Source organism: Lissotriton helveticus, chromosome 4_1 (assembly GCF_964261635.1).
Source record: "Lissotriton helveticus chromosome 4_1, aLisHel1.1, whole genome shotgun sequence".
Taxonomy (NCBI): domain Eukaryota; kingdom Metazoa; phylum Chordata; class Amphibia; order Caudata; family Salamandridae; genus Lissotriton; species Lissotriton helveticus.
The window spans coordinates 614786036-614807663 of record NC_136063.1 but is presented as its reverse complement, the minus strand read 5'-3'; the positions used below and the strand labels follow the sequence as shown (position 1 = coordinate 614807663).

At 45.8% G+C, this 21628-nt stretch overlaps 1 protein-coding gene across 2 annotated transcripts in view; it reads left to right on the top strand.

The window, feature by feature from the left end:
- NKAIN3 (sodium/potassium transporting ATPase interacting 3) overlaps positions 1 to 21351 on the top strand; it is a 2345632-nt gene extending 2324281 nt beyond the window's left edge. For both annotated transcript variants that reach the window (XM_078685641.1, XM_078685643.1), the window contains one exon: positions 20893 to 21351. In XM_078685641.1, coding sequence (XP_078541767.1) covers positions 20893 to 20902 — 10 coding nt within the window. In that variant the 3' untranslated portion in view covers positions 20903 to 21351. The remainder of the gene's footprint in view (positions 1 to 20892) is intronic.
- Positions 21352 to 21628: the final 277 nt, after the last annotated feature.

Genomic DNA, 21628 nt, shown 5'->3' with positions numbered 1-21628 from the left:
CCCCTGGCCTCCGCAGCTGCCAGCCCACCCGCCGGACTTACGACACCGCCACCCTCAACGCACTCAACACCGGCCGAATCCCCGGCTGCCACCGAGCCACCCCAGGACGCACCCACGGACCCTTCACCTGCCAATCTTGCAAGTTCTCCTGCATCCGGACCTGCACCGCACCCGCCAAGCCAAGCACCAGCAACAACCACCTGAAGTGCATCCTGCTTAACACCCGCTCCGTCCACAGACACGCCGTGGAACTCTGGAACCTCCTCGACTCCACATCTCCAGACGTCGCCTTCCTCGCGGAAACATGGATGAACGCCTCCTCAGCGCCCGACATCGCCATCGCCATCCCGGATGGATACAAGATCACCCGGAGGGACCGCGTCAACCAGACGGGAGGAGGCATCGCCATCATCCACAAGAACACCATCCGCATCACGACCAACTCCGACGACACCCTCACAGCCGCCGAACACCTGCATTTCCAGATGGACACCGACCCCAAGACCACCCTCAGAGGTACCCTCATCTACAGACCCCCGGGACCACGCACACAATTCAGCGAAGACATCGCAGACTTCATCAGCCCGCACGCCCTCCCCTCCGCTGACTACATCCTCCTAGGGGACCTCAAATTCCACCTGGAGAACAACAACGACCGCAACACCACCACCCTGCTGGACAACCTCGCTAACCTCAGACTCAAGCAACTTGTGACCACCCCCACCCACTACACCGGCCACACGCTTGACCCCGTCTTCCCCTCCAGCAAGGACATCTCCTTCAGCCACGCCACCGGACTCCACTGGACAGACCACAGCTGCGTCCACTTCAGCTTCAGAAGAACCACGACCCACCACCACCCGCAACAGGTTCCCCGCAGAAGTTGGAAGAAGATCACAGCTGACCAGCTCGCCACATCCCTGAGCCAGAACCCTCCCGCCAGCTCAGCGAACCACAACCAAGCTGCCTACAACCTCACAAGGTGGATCAGCAACTTCGCAGACGACCTCGCTCCACTGAAGACCCCCCCCCCCGTCAGACCCGGCAACAAGAAAGCATCCTGGTTCACCGACGAACTCAGGAGCTCCAAGAAGAACTGCTGAGCCCTAGAGAAAGCCTGGCGCAGAGACCCGACACCAGACAACATGACCACCCTCAAGCTCGCCACTCGAAAACACCACCAGCTGATCCACACCACCAAGAAAACCGCATTCAAGGAACGACTAGAAAACAACGCTCACAAGAGCAAAGAACTCTTCGTCATCGTCAGAGAGCTCTCGAACCCTAGCGCCGGAAACAACGACATCACCCCATCGCAAGAACTCTGCAACTCGCTCGCCTTGTTCTTCCACAGCAAGATCGCAGACATACACAACAGTTTCAGCTCACAGCCGACGCACCCCACGAACGCACCGACGCCCCCCACCTCCACCCTCCGCGCCTGGACACCGGTCAACACCGAAGACACCATCCGAACTCCATCAACTCCGGATCACCAACCAACCCCTGCCCTCACCACGTCTTCAACAAGGCCGACTCCATCATCGCACCCCTTCTCCGGGACATCATCAACGCCTCCTTCAACACCGCCACCTTCCCAGAGAGCTGGAAGCACGCCGAACTCAGCGCCCTACTGAAGAAACCATCAGCGGACCCCACCGACCTCAAGAACTACCGCCCCATCTCGCTCCTTCCTTTTCCGGCCAAAGTCATCGAGAAGACAGTCAACAGACAGCTGGCCGCCTTCCTCGAGACAAATGGATCCCTCGACCACTCACAGTCCGGCTTCCGGGCCAACCACAGCACCGAGACCGCCCTCATCGCAGCCACCGACGACATCCGAGCCCTACTCGACAACGGGGAAACGGCGGCCCTCCTCCTCCTGGACCTCTCTGCGGCGTTCGACGCGGTCTGCCACCGCACCCTAGTACAGCGCCTGCACAACATCGGAATCCAGGAGAAGGCACTGGAGTGGATCCTCTCATTCCTCGCCGGAAGAACCCAGAGAGTCCGCCTCCCCCCGTTCAGATCCAAGGCCACCGAAGTCATCTGCGGCGTACCACAAGGATCTTCACTCAGCCCCACGCTGTTCAACATCTACATGAGCCCCCTCGCGGCCATCGCACGCCAACACAACCTCAACATCATCTCCTACGCCGACGACACCCAGCTGATCCTCTCCCTCACCAACGACCCCGCCACCGCCAGAACCAACCTACACGAAGGGATGAAAGACGTAGCCGAGTGGATGACGAACAGCCGCCTGAAACTGAACTCAGATAAGACGGAAGTCCTCATCCTGGGATCATCACCCTCCACCTGGGACGACTCCTGGTGGCCTCCTGGCCTCGGCAGCGCACCCAAACCAACGGACCACGCACGAACCTGGGCTTCATCCTGGACTCCTCCCTCTCGATGACCAGACAAGTCAACGCTGTCTCCTCATCATGCTTCAACATCCTACGGATGCTCCAGAAGATCTTCCGGTGGATCCCCACCGAAACCAGAAAGACGGTCACCCAGGCCCTCGTCGCCAGCCGACTGGACTACGGAAACACCCTTTACGCCGGAAGCACAGCCAAACTCCAGAAAAGACTCCAGCGCATTCAGAACGCCTCAGCACGACTCATCATGGACATCCCCCGACACAGCCACATCTCTGGACACCTGAGAGACCTGCACTGGCTCCCCGTCAGCAAGAGGATCACGTTCCGACTCCTCACCCACGCACACAATGCTCTCCACAACCAAGGCCCCAGATACCTCAACGACTGCCTGACCTTCTACACCCCCACTCGCCAACTCCGATCGACCAACCTCGCCGCCGTTCCTCGCATCCGAAGAGCCACAACGGGAGGAAGATCCTTCTCCTCCCTGGCTGCCAAGACGTGGAACTCCCTCCCCATCCACCTCCGCCTCACCCAAGACCACCTCTCCTTCAGGAAGCAACTCGAGACCCTCCGGGTGAGTAACGCGCTATATAAATGCTTTGATTGATTGATTGATTGATTCCATGTAATGTCCATTTGATGGGAAGAGGAGGTTTCTGAGGTGGGAGTATCAGGCGAGTGACACTTCTCGGGCTCCCTCTGTGCAAGCCTTCAGGGAGAATCCCTCTTCATTACTACCTCCACCTTACCCTGGACTCTGCAGCGCACTCCCTTACAGGCTTGATTACCCACTACTCCTCTCCAGTGTACCTTATCTCACAGCTGATCTTGGGCCGCAGCCCCATATCAGGCAACATCAGGCTCCACTTTCATTTATACCGGTAAAAACATTAGTAAAATCACCTTCAAACTTAAAACATTGAATATAGCAGTAAATATAATTAGCACGCACTTTAAAGTATGTTCCACAGTAGCCCTTATGACCCGACTGCTAATTAAATAAACAAAAACAGAAAGGCCGGCTTCAGCGCTGATGCGAAAGTCTTATTTGGCACCGCACCAATAACCTCTGTCTCCGTAAATACCTTTACCCCCACCTTCCAACAGTGCCCCTCATCTCCCAATGGCCCCCTCTATTGACCTCCTCCTCGGATTCCCTCAAAGCCACACGCCACATGTGCCCCTCATCTCCCCATAGCCCCTCCCCTTCTTGACCTCCTCCTCGGATTCCCTCAATGCCCCCCTCCAGCAGTGCCCCTCATCTCTCCATGACTCCCCCCTCCACCCCATGACCTCTTCCTCAGATTCCCTCACTGCCACCCTCCACCAGTGCCCCTCATCGCTCCATAGCCCCTTCTACTACCTCCTCCTCGAATTCCCTCGCTGCCACCTCCAACTGTGCCCCTTATCTTTACATAGCCCCTCTCTCATATGCATTTCATTTGTTGCATAGTGCTACTCATATCAGTGTAGTGTGTGTCAGTACTTTACACAATGCACACATTATACAGAGACAATGAATCATACAAGTGTGTAAATCAGTCTATAGGGAATGTCACATAAGCCAATGAGGATTACAAGGTGTATGAATCACATGTCATCCATACTGGTAGGTGGGATATTTAAGAGGGTTTGGTCTGGGGAAACACAACCTTAGGATTTAAAGAGTATTCCATGGGGGTCAGCTTTACTGATAAAAATGTATATCTGCCCAAACATACTCATTTTAGCAACATTAGAATAATGAAAGACTGGGAAAGTTCTAACTATATCACAAAACAAAAAAAGCGAAGTTCTAACTATACCATCCATGTTTGTATGCAGCTCTTTGATGACAGTTCATTGGTTACTGTCCTATGTTAGGATTGTAACTTCTGAACTGCAAGTAACACAAAGATCTCTGTGACAAAGGCAGTAACCCTCTGAGCTAACTTTTTTAAGGGCGCCTCGAAATGGGTCTCGATCGGGCTCTGTTTTGTGCGCTGGTCACAGGTAGTCGGTTTTTTTCCAAAAAATGCCAGGGCACAAAACAGAGACCGATAGAGACCCGTTTCGAGACAGCAGGCACATCGGTGTACCCTGCTCACACTACTCACAAGTGGAAAGTTACAGCATGACGACATGCTAGGTGCGCGTTGTAGGGGGAAGGGAAATCCTTTAAGAGAGTCATTTTCTCTCTGGATTCCCTTCTCTTTTTGAAACTCAGGAACAGCAACACTGTTGTGATGTCACCAGTGCTTTAAGTGGAAGCTTTTGCAATATTATATACTAGCCATAGTTGGTGTTATTTATCTTATGCAACTAACAACCATTGACATAGCCAATAGTCCTGACATCTAGGTATGATGTTACTTGTTGTATCATATACCTGGATGCAATGACAGAAACAGCAAAATACAAGTCGGGTCGCACACTGCTTAACACAGATTTTTAACGAACTGTTTTTAAGCCACGTCCTCAATTACATTGGCTACGCCCCTTTGAGAGACCCCCCCCCCAGTTTTTTCATCCCACTTAAAGCCCTGGACCTATCCACATAAAATACAGTTCATCTGCATTTGAAAACTACTAACAGACAAATAATTGCTCTCCAGCAGGATTATTAAGCACCAGCGTTATCTGGGCATTTTTTATTATTATTGTTGTCCTGCATCACCATGATAATGATAAAAACGGTTTAAATGAAGCTCACACGAAGAGTGTGTCCTGTTGGGCCTGTTCAGATTTCAAAAAGGAAAAAAAATAGTAACACATTCTCTTACCTACTCCATTAGTCAAACTTTGTGTCACAGCCTTATGTGATAAGCCACTGCAGGGGTCAGGAAAGGTGACTAGGAATAAACAAACTTCTTTACTTTACTTCTACGGTGCTTAGAAAAATAAATATCAATGCAGCAGGACAGTAGGAAAAGGTTACCAAAGGTTACCGTTGTCAAAGAAAGGATTTGTCACCTTTCCCCTTGCAGAGATAAAGGGGTGAAAACATAAACAAAGCCTCGTTAACATGTACATGGTCTTGTACTGGGGTGCGGCTGCGATAATCTCTTAAACTGTCTTTGTGTGTGTGCGCGCCCCTCGGCCCGGGCTGAAACACACAATGGGGGAGGGTTGAATCACTTTGATCCCAGAGGCTTTGCGCGCCTGCCGCCAAGCCCTCACTGCGAGGGCCAAGGATCCCGTTTGGGTGGGCCAGGCTGATGTTTGGGTGGGCCTGGCCCACCCGGCCCACCCGCTAGAACCGGGCCTGATTACATGGCAGGCAAATCATGCTGGGTAGCTGTTATACACCAAATCAAGATCAAGTGACATGCCTGCAATCTATTTCCACGCCATTTAGTCACCTAGCTGAGGAGGCCTTGGCTTTAGGTGGGGTCTTTAATTGTGTAGTGGACACCACTCTTGACCGTTCCATTCCTCCATTACCTGGGGCACAGCATCTGATTGTCTGATTGCGTGGGGGCTTTTATGGTGGTAATACGAGGGCACTGCCTGAACCAATCTGTGGGAGTGCAACAAGAATTAGACAGAGAGCTGCAAGATCTCAACGGCGTGTTACACAAACTGGATAACACTCCGGGCGCTGACCCAGGAAAACTCTCAAAGTTACTGGATGCAAAGAAAAGTATAATATTGCCCTGGATCACCTAAGGTGTCATAATTAGGAGATATGATGGAATCGGGTCAGCATCATATAATGTGTTTCTACAAGGCATTAAACGAGATGACCTGGAAACCCCTTGACACATTAAAGCCAAATGGGAAGCAGTGATAGGACGCAAGATCACGGATCCAGAGTGGCACAGAATTTGGGCATATCCTCAAAAGGTGTCCCGGAAAACAAGCTTGAAATATATATAGGTTAATTGTACTCATATGACGCAATTAATGTCATAGAGAGTTAGGGGCCATATGCGGCGGGGAGCCTCGAGGCTGCACCTGTGTGCACATCTCTATGCGGATTTCTGCCACATGACTTGGAGCTGCCCCCAACAGCAGGGCTACTGGGGAGAGGTACTGGACAGACTAAATAACATGCTTAACCTCACTCTTACATGCAGAGTGAAAACATGCCTCTTGGAAGCATTCGAAAGGTTGACAAGTTCTTAAATCTAGCTCTTATCCTGGCTAAAAGGCACATAGCAATGGCTTGGAAGTCTAGATTGGGCCTGGAGTAGAGGTGTGGGTGAAAGATGTGACCACTTGGGCCAGGACTGAAGAAACATCTCTGCAGAGGGAGGAAGTCAGGGGGATGCATAGGCGACCCATGGCAGGAATGTGGGCGGAGGTGCTGGTGGGATGGGAGACCCCACAGAGGAGAAAAATCCCAGTGTCTTAGAGCAAGACCAGCTGAATGAAGCCGACCCACATGCCAGTTAAGCGATCAAGGGCAATGTTGACATCCACTCAGTTAGGGGCATATCATCATGACAATTATCGCCGCTTTAGCCGCAGTTTTCGGCCGTAAAGCGGCAATAATCCTAACGCAGGCATTAGTGTGTCTTACCTTGTGTCATCCCACATTTCACTAACGCCTTGCATCTCATCGCTAATGTGGTGCAAGGTAGGCGTTCCTGACATTCACTACATGGCAAAATGTCGATATCGCGGCTTTGTGCTATCAACAAGGATGCCCCATACCCGCGTTGCGACTATGAAAGTCCCGCACGGATCCAATTAACGTTGGTTGTATGTATTTATGTATTTAATTCTTGTTAAGCGCAACTGTCACCCAGAGGGTATCCTGGCGCTGAGATCAATTCAACCAACAGATATATGCTTTAAACTACTCTTGGGAATAAATGGGTTTTAAGATCCCTTTTAAAAGAGAGCAGATCTTGTCTACTCCGCAGCGGCAGAGGTAAAGTGTTCCATATTGTGGCGGCTGCGAAGCTGAAGGCGCGGCCGCCCATTCTCACTCGGTTTATCCTAGGAATTCTCACTAGGAACGCCGAGGCAGATCTCAGAGGTCTAGCCGCTTGGTACCAAGAAAAGAGATTTTGCAGTGGTATTGGTCCTTGTCCATGCAAAGCTCTAAAGACCAGGCATACTGCCTTGAAAGTAATCCTCTGCTGGACCGGTAGCCAATGAAGGTCAGCTAAGGCTGTAGAAGAAGAGGCAGAGCGCGGGAGAGTTAGAGCAAGTTTGGCCGCCATATTTTGGATCCTCTGCAACTTGTGAATCAGGATCTTTGGGGCTCCCAGAAGTAGTGCGTTGCAGTAGTCTAACCTACTGAGAATAGAGCTACGCACTACCTCTATTCTGGCTTCCCGAGGAAGGAGTGGTAATATCTTGTGGAGCGCACGGAGCAAACCCATACAAGTCCCTACAGTCCTGTTCACAGAGGCATCAAGTTGCAAATTTGGTTCAAACACAACTCCCAGATTGCGAGCCGATTCTGCGGCCTCCACCGAGCCCGGAATGGAGATTGGCCAAAAATCTTCCGGCAGTGCACGGGGGAGTCGATCTAGGGAGCAGTGCAATACCTCCGTTTTCGACCCGTTGAATTGGAGTGAGTTGGCTTGCAACCACTCTGATGTGGCCGACATGCACTGGTGAAAGGTGTCCCTCGAGACCCCCTCAGTACCCTCAAATGAAAAAATCAATTGAGTGTCATCCGCATAATTGATGACTGATATGCCGAATGACTTTATCAGATGTATCAGGGGTTGAAGATATAAATTAAAAAGGATCGGACTAACCGCAGATCCTTGGGGGACACCTTGACTCACCTGTCGTGTGGCAGAACGGAAAGGAGGTAACGTCACAGCTTGTTGTCAATTACAGAGATATGATGTTAATCAGGTTAAGGCCAGACCAGTTATTCCCGCATTTCGAAGACGGTCCAGTAAAACCTCATGGTCCACCGTGTCGAACGCGGCCGACATGTCAAGCAGCACTAAAAATGCTGACTTGCCCCTGTCGACACGCGTTCGCAGATCGTCCAGCACGGTGACCAGTGCAGTCTCGGTACCATGGGCCGGTCTGAAGCCAAATTGGGCTGCATCCAGGCAGGAGTTGGTTTCCAGGAAGTTGGCCAAGGCTCTCGTAACCCACTTCTCCAGGATTTTTATCGCAAATGGTAGAAGCGAAATAGGCCTATAATTGGCTGGGCAAAGCGGGTCCAGAGTAGCTTTTTTTAACAAAGGTGTCACTATTGCCAACTTCCAACTGTCTGGGACTGAAGCTGTAGCCAACGATTGGCAACAGTTGGAATGGAGCGGGGGGAACACCTCGTCTTGAAAGGCCTTCCAGATTTTATGTGGCATTGGGTCAAGAGGCGAACCCGAGGATACGCAATTGGCCAAAACGCAGAATTCCTCCAGCGAGGGAACAGGGAAACTAGACAGCTGGGAAGTCCCTTCCTTGTTATTGAACTCTTCAGATTCCGAATGACCAGGGAATGTCGAGGGAGGAAGCAGAGATGGTATAAGCTGTTTGGGGACTGTAAGTCCCATCATAATGTTCCTAATTTTCTCCTCAAACGCGAAGGCTAGCGAATCGCAGAGTTCTTGAGACGCTGGAGTAGATGGCCCAGCGCACGAAGGGTTGGATAAACTTTTAACCAGTTTAAAGAAGGTCTGCGATTTGTTAGGAGCCATCGCCAAGGAGTCTTCCAAAAACCTTGCTTTAGCACTCCTTAGCTGAAGCTTATATTCCAGCAGGGCAGCTTTATATGCAGCCCTGTCCAGCTCCTTGTACCCTCTCCTCCAAGTGCGTTCCGCCTGCTTACAGCGGAGCTTGGCCTGGCCAAGATCCTCAGTAAACCAGGCATTTGTTCCTCTAGCTCTATCCCTCACTTTCCGTAGCAGGGCCACCTCATCCAATGATGTCGAGATTTGCTGACAAAGAGCAGCATAGCTCTTATCCACACTGTCCTCCACTCTAAAAGTCCCGGACAGCAATATGGGTCGAATCGGCTCCCTACGAAGGCGAGCCCATTGTCGATTGAACTTAGTGCTCCCCAGATTGCTTGATTTTGTTAAGGCAGGCTGAGCTATGGACAAAAGAATCAGTGAGTGGTCGGTCCAACACTGATCTAGGATTTCTTCCACAATAACCAACTCCCTCTCGGCAAACACCAGGTCCAGTGTATGCCCCTTCGCGTGGGTAGATGACAAAACCAACTGTTTCTGGTTTATAACTCCAGGTTAATTGCTGACATATTGCCCTATGGGGAGTGGTTTGTCATGCTAAATACACCATGGATTATCATCAATGAATTCCCTATCGCTGACATTTGCAGCATTTCGCCGCCATCGCTGGATATTATATCGCTTTGGAGATAGCCGTTGATGATAACGTGCTATCTCAGCAATAATATCCAACATTAGCCAGCGATAACTTTAATCGCGCTAAGCGCCCTTAGCGATAATTATCGCAGGGCCTAGTAGATATGCCCATTAGTGCCTTTCTACCATCCCAGGTGCACAGCGCTTCTTTGGCACCAGTAGCCCTTGAGTTTGCGACCCCTGCCCAACGATTCTTGTGGGAAGTCCAGGTTACTGCCCCTGCTTGCCACCCTCGGCTGCTCCTCCCCACACATTCATTTGTAGAAATTCGAATTCAAACAGCAGTTTATGGGGTTTTTGTTCTTGGCTTTGTTGCGTTCATAATGGTATACAACTTGCACACCTGACTGTTTAATAGCCAAGTGTAATAGTGATATTCGGGATGCATTGTGTGAGTCAGACTCCTGGGTTTTACACTCTTCATAAGTTATAACAGGGATGCCTGTTGATTGTCTCTCCCAAGCTTCCAGCCGCGGGCCGTGGAGGGAGTTACGGTGGGGCAGGGAGGCGGGGAGGGGGAGGGGCGGGGTGGAGGGTGCTAAAAACTGGCATATGGATCATTGCAGGTAAGTACACAATTTAATTAATAAAACGAAATTCGTAGCGCGCACTGCATGGCAAAAAGCAATGCTGTGCGCGCTACGAATTTCGTTTTACTAATTAAATTGTGTACTTACCTGCAATGATCCATATGCCTGTTTTTAGCACCCTCCACCCCGCCCCTCCCCCTCCCCGCCTCCCTGCCCCACCGTAACTCCCTCCACGGCCCGCGGCTGCAAGCTTCCCTGCTCACGTATGCCCGGCCGGATGTGCTCTATCAAACTGCTGTAAATAAAATAGCGTTATCTGACACAACATGCCTGGAGACGGTGGCCGCTTGGGAAACTGTCGTAAAATCAGCTGTAATGTTGGTTATGTTTTACTGCATAATCCACTTCAAACTCATTTGTGATGCCTAGAGATTTGCAGATTACATATAGTGTAGCTTTTTAGAAATGTCATGCTGTATATGAAAAGTTGCTACAAAGTTTACAGGTCTAGAAATGTGACAAAATTAGAAATGCCAATAAACAAAGTAAAAAAAAAAGAATATCAACAAACGGTTTACTTTCTCGCCGTCTAGTTCCATTTACACCTGCAAAAATTATTTATTTCCTCCCTCTCTTCTATGCTATTTATATCTGCAAGAAATTATCACGTTTCTTGGCAGGTAGCAAGTAAGAAATATGACTCGCTTGTGTCAGCTCAAAATCAACAAACTGCTGAGGTTTTCACTGATGGGCGTCAGCCGCGGGCCGTGGAGGGAGTTACGGTGGGGCAGGGAGGCGGGGAGGGGGAGGGGCGGGGTGGAGGGTGCTAAAAACAGGCATATGGATCATTGCAGGTAAGTACACAATTTAATTAGTAAAACGAAATTCGTAGCGCGCACAGCATTGCTTTTTGCCATGCAGTGCGCGCTACGAATTTCGTTTTATTAATTAAATTGTGTACTTACCTGCAATGATCCATATGCCAGTTTTTAGCACCCTCCACCCCGCCCCTCCCCCTCCCCGCCTCCCTGCCCCACCGTAACTCCCTCCACGGCCCGCGGCTGATGGGCGTACATTTCTTAGCCTGCACGATTCCAATAGGTTATAATATTAGAAGAAATGTGCATTCTTTGTGGTGCTTTAAGGAGGTCTGGAATCCTGACAATATTGACAAACTTCAGAAACCGTGCAGATAACTAATGCCTTGATTAAAGGACTGTCAGTCTGATTCATCATTCTCCCGTTTTGCGAGCCCCTAATAGCGATTCATAACGAATCGCTATTAAGGACTTGCAAAACGGGATTCATGTAGGAATTGCAATAAATATTGCGATTCCTACATGTTCCTTATTTGCGATTAGCTAATTGCTAATCGCTAATAAGGAATAACTCCCCATGCCTACAGGCCCATAGGAATGCATGGGGAGTTATTCCTTATTTGCGATTAGCAATTAGCTAATCGCAAATAAGGAAGCGATTTCAAGGGTGCAGGGGTGTCCAAAGGACACCCTGTAGCACCCCTGAAATGTAATCTACATTGGTGTTGCGCACACACATGTCCAAAGGACATGTGTGTGTGTAACATGCAACTTAGAAAAATGCATTTAAATGCATTTTTCTAAGTTTTTGCTATTTACCGAGAGGTCTGACCTCTCGGTAAATAGCGGCCCAAAATTGCAATTTCGCAATTTTAAAATCTCTATTAGAGATTCCTTAAATCCAATTCCTCGCAAATATGCGATTTCGGTAATAGTGATTTTTGCATTTGGGATGATGAATCCCAAATGCAAAAATCGCACTGGCAAAGGGCCAGATTCTCAGAATCTGGCCCTTTGCGAGCGCAAATCAGCTTGATGAATCAGGCTGTGAGAATCTTGCCCTTTGCGAGTGCAATTTAGCTTGATGAATCAGGCGGATAATGCTATATAACTTTTGCAAATCATCATCGAGGCAAAAAATTACAAATAAACTGTTTCTATTTAGTTTTCTACTTCTTTCTGTTTTTATGTCATTGCAATGATTAGTATCTTTGGAATAACCATGAGCATTCTACACAAATGGTCTTTCGAAGCATATAGCTTTCTTTGTTCACCAATAGGTTTCACACCTGTTTCCACCACAAACTGCAAGTAGGGAGAAACCAAAAAATAGGAAAAATCAACAACCACTTAAAAACAGAAAATTGTGGTAAAAAATGACTTTATTAGCAAGTTTGCTTGATCTTAAAAGCTGGGATGATTGTGATTTGTGTACAGCCAAACGTTTGGTGATGCTATTTTAAGTGTTTTCTTGCACAGGACCTTTTCCAAATGTTTTTAAAAAGACAAAATGTTGTTATATTTTAGCTATTTTCTCTGTCCATTCCACTTGATTCCACAGACACTGTGTATCTTTAGTGTCCCTATTATGTCCCTAACGTGGAAAAAACACTAATATGAACTGTGTGCCTTTTGTGGAAAGTTTTTTTGATGTTTTAACTGAGAGGACCCCCCAGGCATTAAAAAAAGCTCAGCACGGGGAGCAGAGAAAACTCAGCAGCTAGTAGGTTAACATCGTCTAATGACATTCACAAAAAAGATGATCACAATGCACTCTCTACAGGCAGATATCTGATCCTCTCCCCTCAGCTCCTGCTCTTGTCTAAGTGGGTTCATAAAACCAAAGAACAGACAAACATATGTGGTAACCATCACGTTAGACTAACATACAAGAATACCTTAAAGTAACCTGCAGAGCCGATCAAGTCTGCGAGCATACTACTAATCATAACCTGCATGCCTGTCTCTCAGATCTCTTTATCATACTGAAAATTGGTGAGTCCCATAACATAATAATCAGGCCTTAGTGGTCCTCACGCACAACATGGAAACACTTCCCACATAGGATCCAAACAAGGACACAGCCTTCCTAGCACACACCATTTATGGAATAACATGCTATCCATGCAGGCAAGTTCTTTAACACCCCACATAGTACAATATAAATATTACAATACAGTATGTATTTGAAATCTTCGATTTGACACTCATTTCTAAAGGATCAAGGCATCAGAGACTCACTTGAATGAAGCTGACTACTTTTAATTAAGCCTAGTCTTTGATGGCAAAGCTGGACAATGGATCATTTGGAAATCAATGGAATCAACATGGCATGGATTGTTTGACTTGTGAACAGGGCAATACCGGATAGGAATATTTGGTGTGGAGAGGCACTGGAGGAGCAGCAGCAGATGGAAGCAGCTTTCTAACACTCTGCCTTTCATTGAACCTGTTTACCTCATTCAGACGGAAAGGTTTTCAGTTTGATTTCTCTGTTGGAAAAGATATTCCCTGTACTCTGTGAACACGAGTTTCTGAACTTGCAAGATGTTTCAATGCAGTAATCGCTGTGATTAACTGAGCTGTGATTACAAACTGTACAATGGCCAAGATGCTAAGACTCATGAACACCTTAAACCCAATCTTCAAACTGAAAGAAACTACATGTCAAATACATGGTGTGTCTACAGCTTAGCGGACATTCAATTGCAATTTTTAGACCGTTGAAAGCTTTGATTATTTCCAACTCAGGATGCAACTTGCGAGCCCAAGTATTAGGCCTGTACAAAATCTTGTTAATTGGTAAAAATCAAAAATGTCTTGGTAGGCAAAATTCCACGATCATTTTTCCTCTAGCCTGTCTTCTTGCTGGTACCTTATATGACTTTTGTGTGTGCAAGGTATGTCCTTGTATTCTGTTTGCAAACAAAATTCCACAGTTTTGCACAGGCTTACTGAGAAAGACTGAACTGAGAATAAAATATATTTGTTCCTCATTTATAGAACTCAAGATTGAAACCGGACTGTATTTGTTATATCGGTGGTTTTTAAAATGTGGTCCTTGGGGGGGGGGGTGAACCCTAATCAAGACAGTCAGATACCTTTAGGGGTCACAGCCCTCAGCTATGCCCAATCATTAAAGCTGTGCTCTAAAGGTGCGTTATTTCCTAAATACTGGTTGTGCTACTAAATATTGACCAGCTCAGAACATCAAGGTACAAGAATATGAAAGGGAGTATATCTAAAGGTAAGGGCATATAGGGGAGTAGAGATTTACAATTCCTAACGTGGAAGATAAGTGTATATATTGCATTGATAAATATATGTGGTTTAAGAAATAGAAAAAATATGCTTACATACCTTACCAATATGTTTGATTCGATATTCTGTCATCGATATTCCGGTTTTCATATTGAGGCTGCACACAGTGTGATTCTATGTGAAGGAATATGGGGATTTCGAGGACTACATATTAAAGGACACTCAATCAGCATTTTTGAAATCAACATTAAATCATATCAATCAGATGGTATTTAAAGTTAAAGGATGTAAAGTAAAATAGTCTGACTGGCAGCTTAGTGTATTTTCTAAACTGTTCAGGCTTTGTGTAATTCAAAGCTGATCACATTTGATATAAAAAATAAGCTGTCCTCAGCTCTGAGCCCTCCCTCTCACACTCTTACCTAAAGTGCTGGATGTACAACCTCAACACTGAAGTGAAGTTTTTATTTAATTTGCCACTAATTAAAAAAATCTTTACAAAGACCTTGAAATTTATAAATTTTAGGGATGCAACAATGATGAAAACTAAATACAATATAGATGTCACTTTACAGGGGAAGTTGGGAAGCCTCACAGTTAATTTCACTGTAAGGTAGTGACAAAAGATAGTTACTTCAATTACATTTCAGTAAAGCACCAATAAAAACTGCATGGACTTGAAGCAGGCTCTGGCATTGGTATATACACTCTCCGGCCATGTGTGCTTTATTGGGGCCAATCTCCCTTGAACTTTGTAGTGTTAAAGTGCCTGTCTGTGGGATTTATGTAAGATTTATTGTCTGTGTATTTGTCTATCGGCTACCTGCCACCCCACATGTGACCTATCAATCAGTGACATTGGGACTATGTTTGAGTGCTTGCCTGACTATGCATTTGCAAGATGTGGAGTTCTCAATGGGCAAATTTGTTAATAAAGACGTGACCTCGTTCTTATACATGAATGTAGCATTATTCATATTATCACTGACTTTTTCCATATTAACAAAACCAATAGAAACTGAAGAAAAGTAAGAGGCAAACACACATAAACAAATGAAAAATAAGGGCAGAATTTAGGCCCCTTTTAAAATAATATTAAATACAATAGATTTCCCAAGCACAGTGCAAGCACTGTGCAGGCGAAACTTAAACAAAGAAAGACTGTCTTGAAAAACACTGCTCATTCCATAGTTGGTTTCTCTGCAAGACCTCTACTTTATGGGATTTCCCCACAGTGTTTTTGTTTAAAATTCCCATCTTCTGGGAAAGTTTTCAAAAAACCTTACTTACTCTGAAAAATATTTAATTAGCAGATATGTGCAAGTTAATTTTGGTAATTAGTTGTATGGGGAATTGAATGTATTTATTAACCCTGCAAATATGAACATTTTAGAGGAATCTTGTTCATTAGAAATATCTTTGTTATATTTAACAAAATTTAACAACAGACAACTGAAGCCTTTTCTTTAGTTTTTATCTGAAATAACAGTGCCTTCTTTTTCTAAAAGGCAATCGTGGTTCTTACTACTTCACATGTGCACTCTAAAATATGATGAGTTAACAGGTGGACACTTAAATTGACTAAGAAGAGTAGCTTAGAGATTTCCAACTTACCCTGTAAAGTGGCATCTATATTTTATTTAGTTTTCATCATTGTGCTTCAGAGCTGCATCTTTAATTTGAAAAGCTATTGCCGTTAGGAAACATTTCAGTTTCATGCTACTAATTCCCGTCTAGGTCATATACATCAGTATTTTTCAGGAAATGGAGTTGATTTAGTGGGACTGTTCCTAGGGGGCTGATCTAGATTTTTCTGTTTTTACAAACCACATAAGATCGCCCAGAAAGACTTGTGGTTCTTTGAAAATTGCAGCTACAGGCTATTCATCTTATTATGCATTAACATAGCAGACCCTAGTTAGAGGTATTTGTTGCATAGAAGTTATAGATTCACCTGTTTGCAATTTCATTTAATCAACCACTAGAATGTATGGGATGGGCCACTTAGTAGGCTACACCCTCCAATGGATGCCAAGCCCAGCTGAACAAGCATTATTATGGAAATTTACAATAGCACTTTTAGGGTCTTATTTGCAAGCCCCTTGCACCATTGGTGCAGCACTTTCTGTGATGCACTGGTGGTGCCTTTTACTGCCCCATATTTACACGGACAGGAAAAACCACCCTGCATAACTTTTCCTGTCCATGTAAATATGGCCCCTTTACATGCAGCACTTTGTGTGAAAGGGGCATTCCATGGGTGTTGCTGTGGGTGTTCCCGCGCAACACCCAGGGAGCAAGACACATATCCAGATTTATGAGAAATCGTAAACCTGGAAATGTGTCTCAATGCTACACCTCCCAGGGGAGGTGTAATGAGGAGGAAAGCACAGGATTTTGACATTTCATTGTAAATATGTTGCATCCCTGTGCTTTGAAAGTGCTTCCGTGTGGGGCAACCAAAGGGATTGCGGTGCTGTGCTGCAGCACTTTCTTGTAAACAAGGGCCTTATCATTTTAAGGATACTGTCAATTGTTTAAATGGTATCTGCATCAGTTATTGAGCCATCACAGCCTCCATACTGTTTACATTCAATTTGCCACAAGTTTTTTGCAATTGTCTTCTTATGAATGGCCATACATAGAGGGTCATTAGGATGATGGGCAGATTGTGTCCGCCTGCCATCCTGCCGGTATGCGGGACCGCCCGCCATAAGGTCGGGGGTCCCGGGGATGGTATTAGGATGTGCCCGCCACAGTGGCGGGCACATCCTGCATGTAAAGCATTGTGGCGGGTGGTGCTCTCAGCACCGCCCGCCACAATGCTTAAAAAACACTTTTACATTTGAATAATCAAAGCGGCAGGCACCGCGCGGTGCCTGCCGCTTTGATTATGCAAATGCAGGGGGGTACCACAGGTACCCCCCGTGTGCACACCCTACCCTCCTTCACTCTGGGGGCCCGCACGGGGCCCCCAGAGTGAAGTTGCCTGCCTTTCCGTGGCGGCCTTGGCGCCACTGAAAGGCATTGCCTCAAGCACTTCATAATTATTTCAATATTATTTCTTTTCCGCCCCGGCCGCAAGGCGACCGGGGAAGAAAAGTGGCGGGCGGTGTTTTACTCTGCTGCGGTCCCCCCGCCATTGTAATATGGCGGGGGGGGAATTCAGGGAAGGATGTCGGGCGGATTGCTACCGCCAGCCTGGCGGGGGCAATCCACCCGACATCCTAATGGGCCCCATAGTGTTTTGATTAAGGCTGATACAGGCTGTCATTGCAATGTTGTTATATATTATAGAATTGTTGTGTGCTCTTTAATGTTTTTGATTTAAAACCGAATAAAGATTTTAAACTGAACTGACTAGGTTCTTAGCTCCAGTAGGTTTAGAAAATTGAATTCTCTGACATGCTCGAGGGCATTATCTAGAAAAAATATCAGTTTTAGGAACTTGAATGTCAAAATAATTAACTGAAACCCTGAAGCAGAAGCCTGAAGCATCGATTCCTGAACCTCAGTAGCTGCCACAAAAGGTCTTCCTGTTTGCAATGTTATTAAGACCCTGGAAGGAAAAGAGAAACATCAAGAATGAGAGGATTGCCTAACACTACAAAAAAGACTCAATGGAGAAAGGAAGGCCATGAGCAGAGTACATCAGAAACACCGAAATGTTATTTGTTTGGCTGGGATTTATGAACCCTGCTTGCAACATGTATTCATTCCTATCCCTCTTGGGGATATATGACAGAGTACTCAGGTGCCAGTTCCAGTAAACAGATTGGTTGAGTTAGGAAGAAATGCAATCATCATGCTTCGTGCCATTAGATTGTTTTCATCATTATTCCTGTACTATTTTTCTATGTGACCATTTGTGAATTTTCAAAAGAAGACCAATAACTGTTAAAAGAATGCCTCCTGTCCCACTGCAAGGATCAACTGCATAGGATTCACTCTCTGCAAGCAAATGAAAACATAGGTATGGTCGTTTTCGAATGGATCTCCTAGTCATTCTTAAAATAATCTGAATCTAGGGCATCAAAAAAGGCAGCGAACATTTTAACTGCATTCAAAGTGCTTTGTCCTACAAAACTTCTTAACCCCTTCCATGTGCACGTCGGTCAACGGCCGTCGTGATCACTACCTCCGTAGTGCTGCAGATGTCCGTAGGACAACTCGTCCCCGCCCTCTCATCAAAGCCGCCGCACCGTGGCGGCAATTCCGCCGCGGTTAAGCAGTTAAAAGCAGCAAAACAAAACAAGTCAAATTGTCAGTATCATAAAGACTGAGAGTCAGATTTATCAAGATTTTTTATCGCCTGTGCGCCACGCAAGGATGAAGCCAAACCGAAGTGAGATTTATCAAGCCACACAAGGCCACCATGTTTGACCCCGCATGAAAAAATAATAAGTCTGATCCCAAATGTATATTGTTTTAATTTCTCTTAACCCACCAATACTTGCATCAGTTCTTGTGCCTAAGCTGACAAGTGGTCTATGTCATGTGTAGTGTCTCTTACTAATTCCCGGTTGTAAATAGCAGAAGCTTTCATTTAAGGCTTTGCAACTTTTTTTATAACTAGTATAGCTGTGAGCTTACACTGCAGAGGATAATGCTGGATGAAAAACAAGGGCTATATGAAAGTGCCACACTTGAGATCCTGCCAGCTTTATATATGTGCCTGTATGTGTTGACTTTGTACATGTGTATGTATGTGTGTTTTGCCTTTGTATATGGGTGACTATAATTCTGTTGGCTCTGTCCATTGGTGCATTTACATGAGTGGTCTGTGTCTCTGTGTGTGCACATGCTTATATCCGTTTTACCGGTATGTTACGTCTGTCTGTGGGCTAGCACTAAACAGTAACGTTTATTGGCCTTGTCAATACTTTTTTTCTGGTGGTCATATTGACAATGCAGTTATTGTTATTGATATTGCTATTGAGATTGTTGCTGACTCTGTGGGGCTTATTTACAAGCCCCTTGCGCTGCCGGTACGTCACTTTTTTCCATATTAAAAGTGACGCACCGGCGGCACAAGGGGCTTGTAAATAAGCTCCTGTTTTCGTTTTGCTAGATGTTATATCAATGGTGTGTGTGAAGCCTATTACTGTGAAATTAACAGTCTTATTTACAAGGCCATTGCACTGCCGTGCGCCACTTTTTTTGATGCACCGGCGGCGCTGTATGCCTGCCTATATTTACTAAGCCCCATAAAGCCACAATGCGCAGCTTTTCATGGCCTTGTAAATATGGCCCCTTTCATGCATTACTCTGGATGAAAAGGGAATTCAATGGGTTTTGCTGTGGGTGTTACTACGTAACATCCATGGAACCTGATGCATTCCAAGATTTACAAGGCTTTGTAGACCTGGGAATGTGTCAGATTCCTATGCCTCCCCAGGGGAGGTGTAAGGGAGGCACAACAAGGAGAAATACCTTTATTTCTCCTCGTTTTTCCTGCAGCACACATAGAAAGAGGAAAACACCTCTTGTGTTTTTTTTTGTGCAGGAAGATGTCCCTTCCTGCACAAACGTAATCACCCCTACAATCCATGGTGCAAGAGTGACTGTGTTGGTGCTTTGCAGCCAATAGTGCACCAGCACAGGGGAAAAGGACAGGAATGCGCTGAATCTTGTAGATACAGCGCATTGCTGCCCTTTTTTTTAACGCACGGCAGTGAGGCGGGAAGACTTACTGCGCTGCTGTGCATCAAAATATTGTAAATGAGGCCTTTAAGAGTTAATACTCCTGCAGGTTGAAGAGATGTTTACTGAATTGATATATGCAAACATTTTGAAACTAGAGGGGGGGGGGTTGTGACATTTATTCGGTAGTCTTTATCTGATTAGCTGATCAATTATGAGGTCGACAAAAGTGAAAGTGAGACTTGGAGTGAAAGTCTGAAACAATGTTATTGTATCTCCCTAGAAAGATATGCTCCTTATACAAAGATTTGTTACCGCAAAGACCTATCACTGTACTTAGGACAGACATACATTTATTAGTATTTTGTAGAGCGCCTGGTTACACTAGCAAGTGTGTCCCCGCGCTGTAAATGCTAATGATGATATTCAGTGCTGATGCTTCCTGCGATTTTAGTTTTTGGGGAAGAGTAGTGTTTTCAAGTCTTTCCTGAATTTAGACTCATACCTATTTATACATACCTGAGTTATGGCTATTTCTTTATGTCTGTACTGCACAAGTGTAAGCTGGACACCTATTCTAGATCTGAGCTGTGAATGCCACTGTCTATACATCATGTCCTTTGTACCTATCCCGAGTCACTAAAATGGTGAGAAAGACAAACCATAGCCTCAGAACACATCATCTGTAATATCAAAAGGGGCCCCATACAAGTACTTTTAGGTCCGAGAGAAGGGGGGGACAAGCAACAACATGAGCTACAAGAGCACTCCCACATACATCATTTACTAATCTTTAAATTGTTATCATTACTCTTCCTGTTTCTTGAGATTTTTGTTGATGTCTGCCAAGAATAGCATGTTGCCATTCACAAGAAGTGCCTACTGTAAGAGCAGTTCAAATGTAAGATAATAAACCAGAGCCTATATTTTGTAACCACTTTTCTCTATTTCTTCCATTTAGGTCGAAATAAATGATTACGGTGACTCGTCGAAGCTACTGACAGTGAGAAGTTAGATTTAAGAGAAAAAGTAAAAAAACTTCAGCTAAGCAATTCATGAAGAGGAGAAAATGTCACCTACTCGACAAGGCATCTGGAAGGCGTCCAGATTTTCCTCGGGGCACTGGTTTCTTAATTCACAACCTCCCTAGCACTGTCATTAAGTGAATTCTTGTAGACTAATTTGTTTTTCAAAGGCGTTCAATTACGTTCCACGGACAGTTGTAAACTGTAAAATTTGTTTTCTCTTTTCAATATTTCAAACCATAAAAGGCATGGAAAAAAATTGATCTGTGAAAGTGTGTTCTACATTGATGTGTACGAGAATGATGTGTCCCGCTCAGTGAGTCCGCATTTGTAGGCTGATGTAACAAAATGTTCATCGATTTTATTAAACCCCAATAAATTGATCAGTTTCCAAAGCACACGAAATAACTCTTCTTTTCGAAAGAGTGTAACAGGCTACCTCAAACCCTCTCTCCTACACCAGGTGATACGGTATCTTAAACGTAAGTTGTACCATACTAGGGTGATTTTATGGAACGGTTCTGTCACGGTCCAGACATAACTACACGGAATTCGTTGTTCCAGAAATTTTTTCCACATACATTTACCACCTTATTTGAGCCGGACCAGGTGTGTGGGGTGAGGGAGGGAGAGTAGTAGAGGGGGGAGAATTTTTTCTACAAGGGTGAAGCG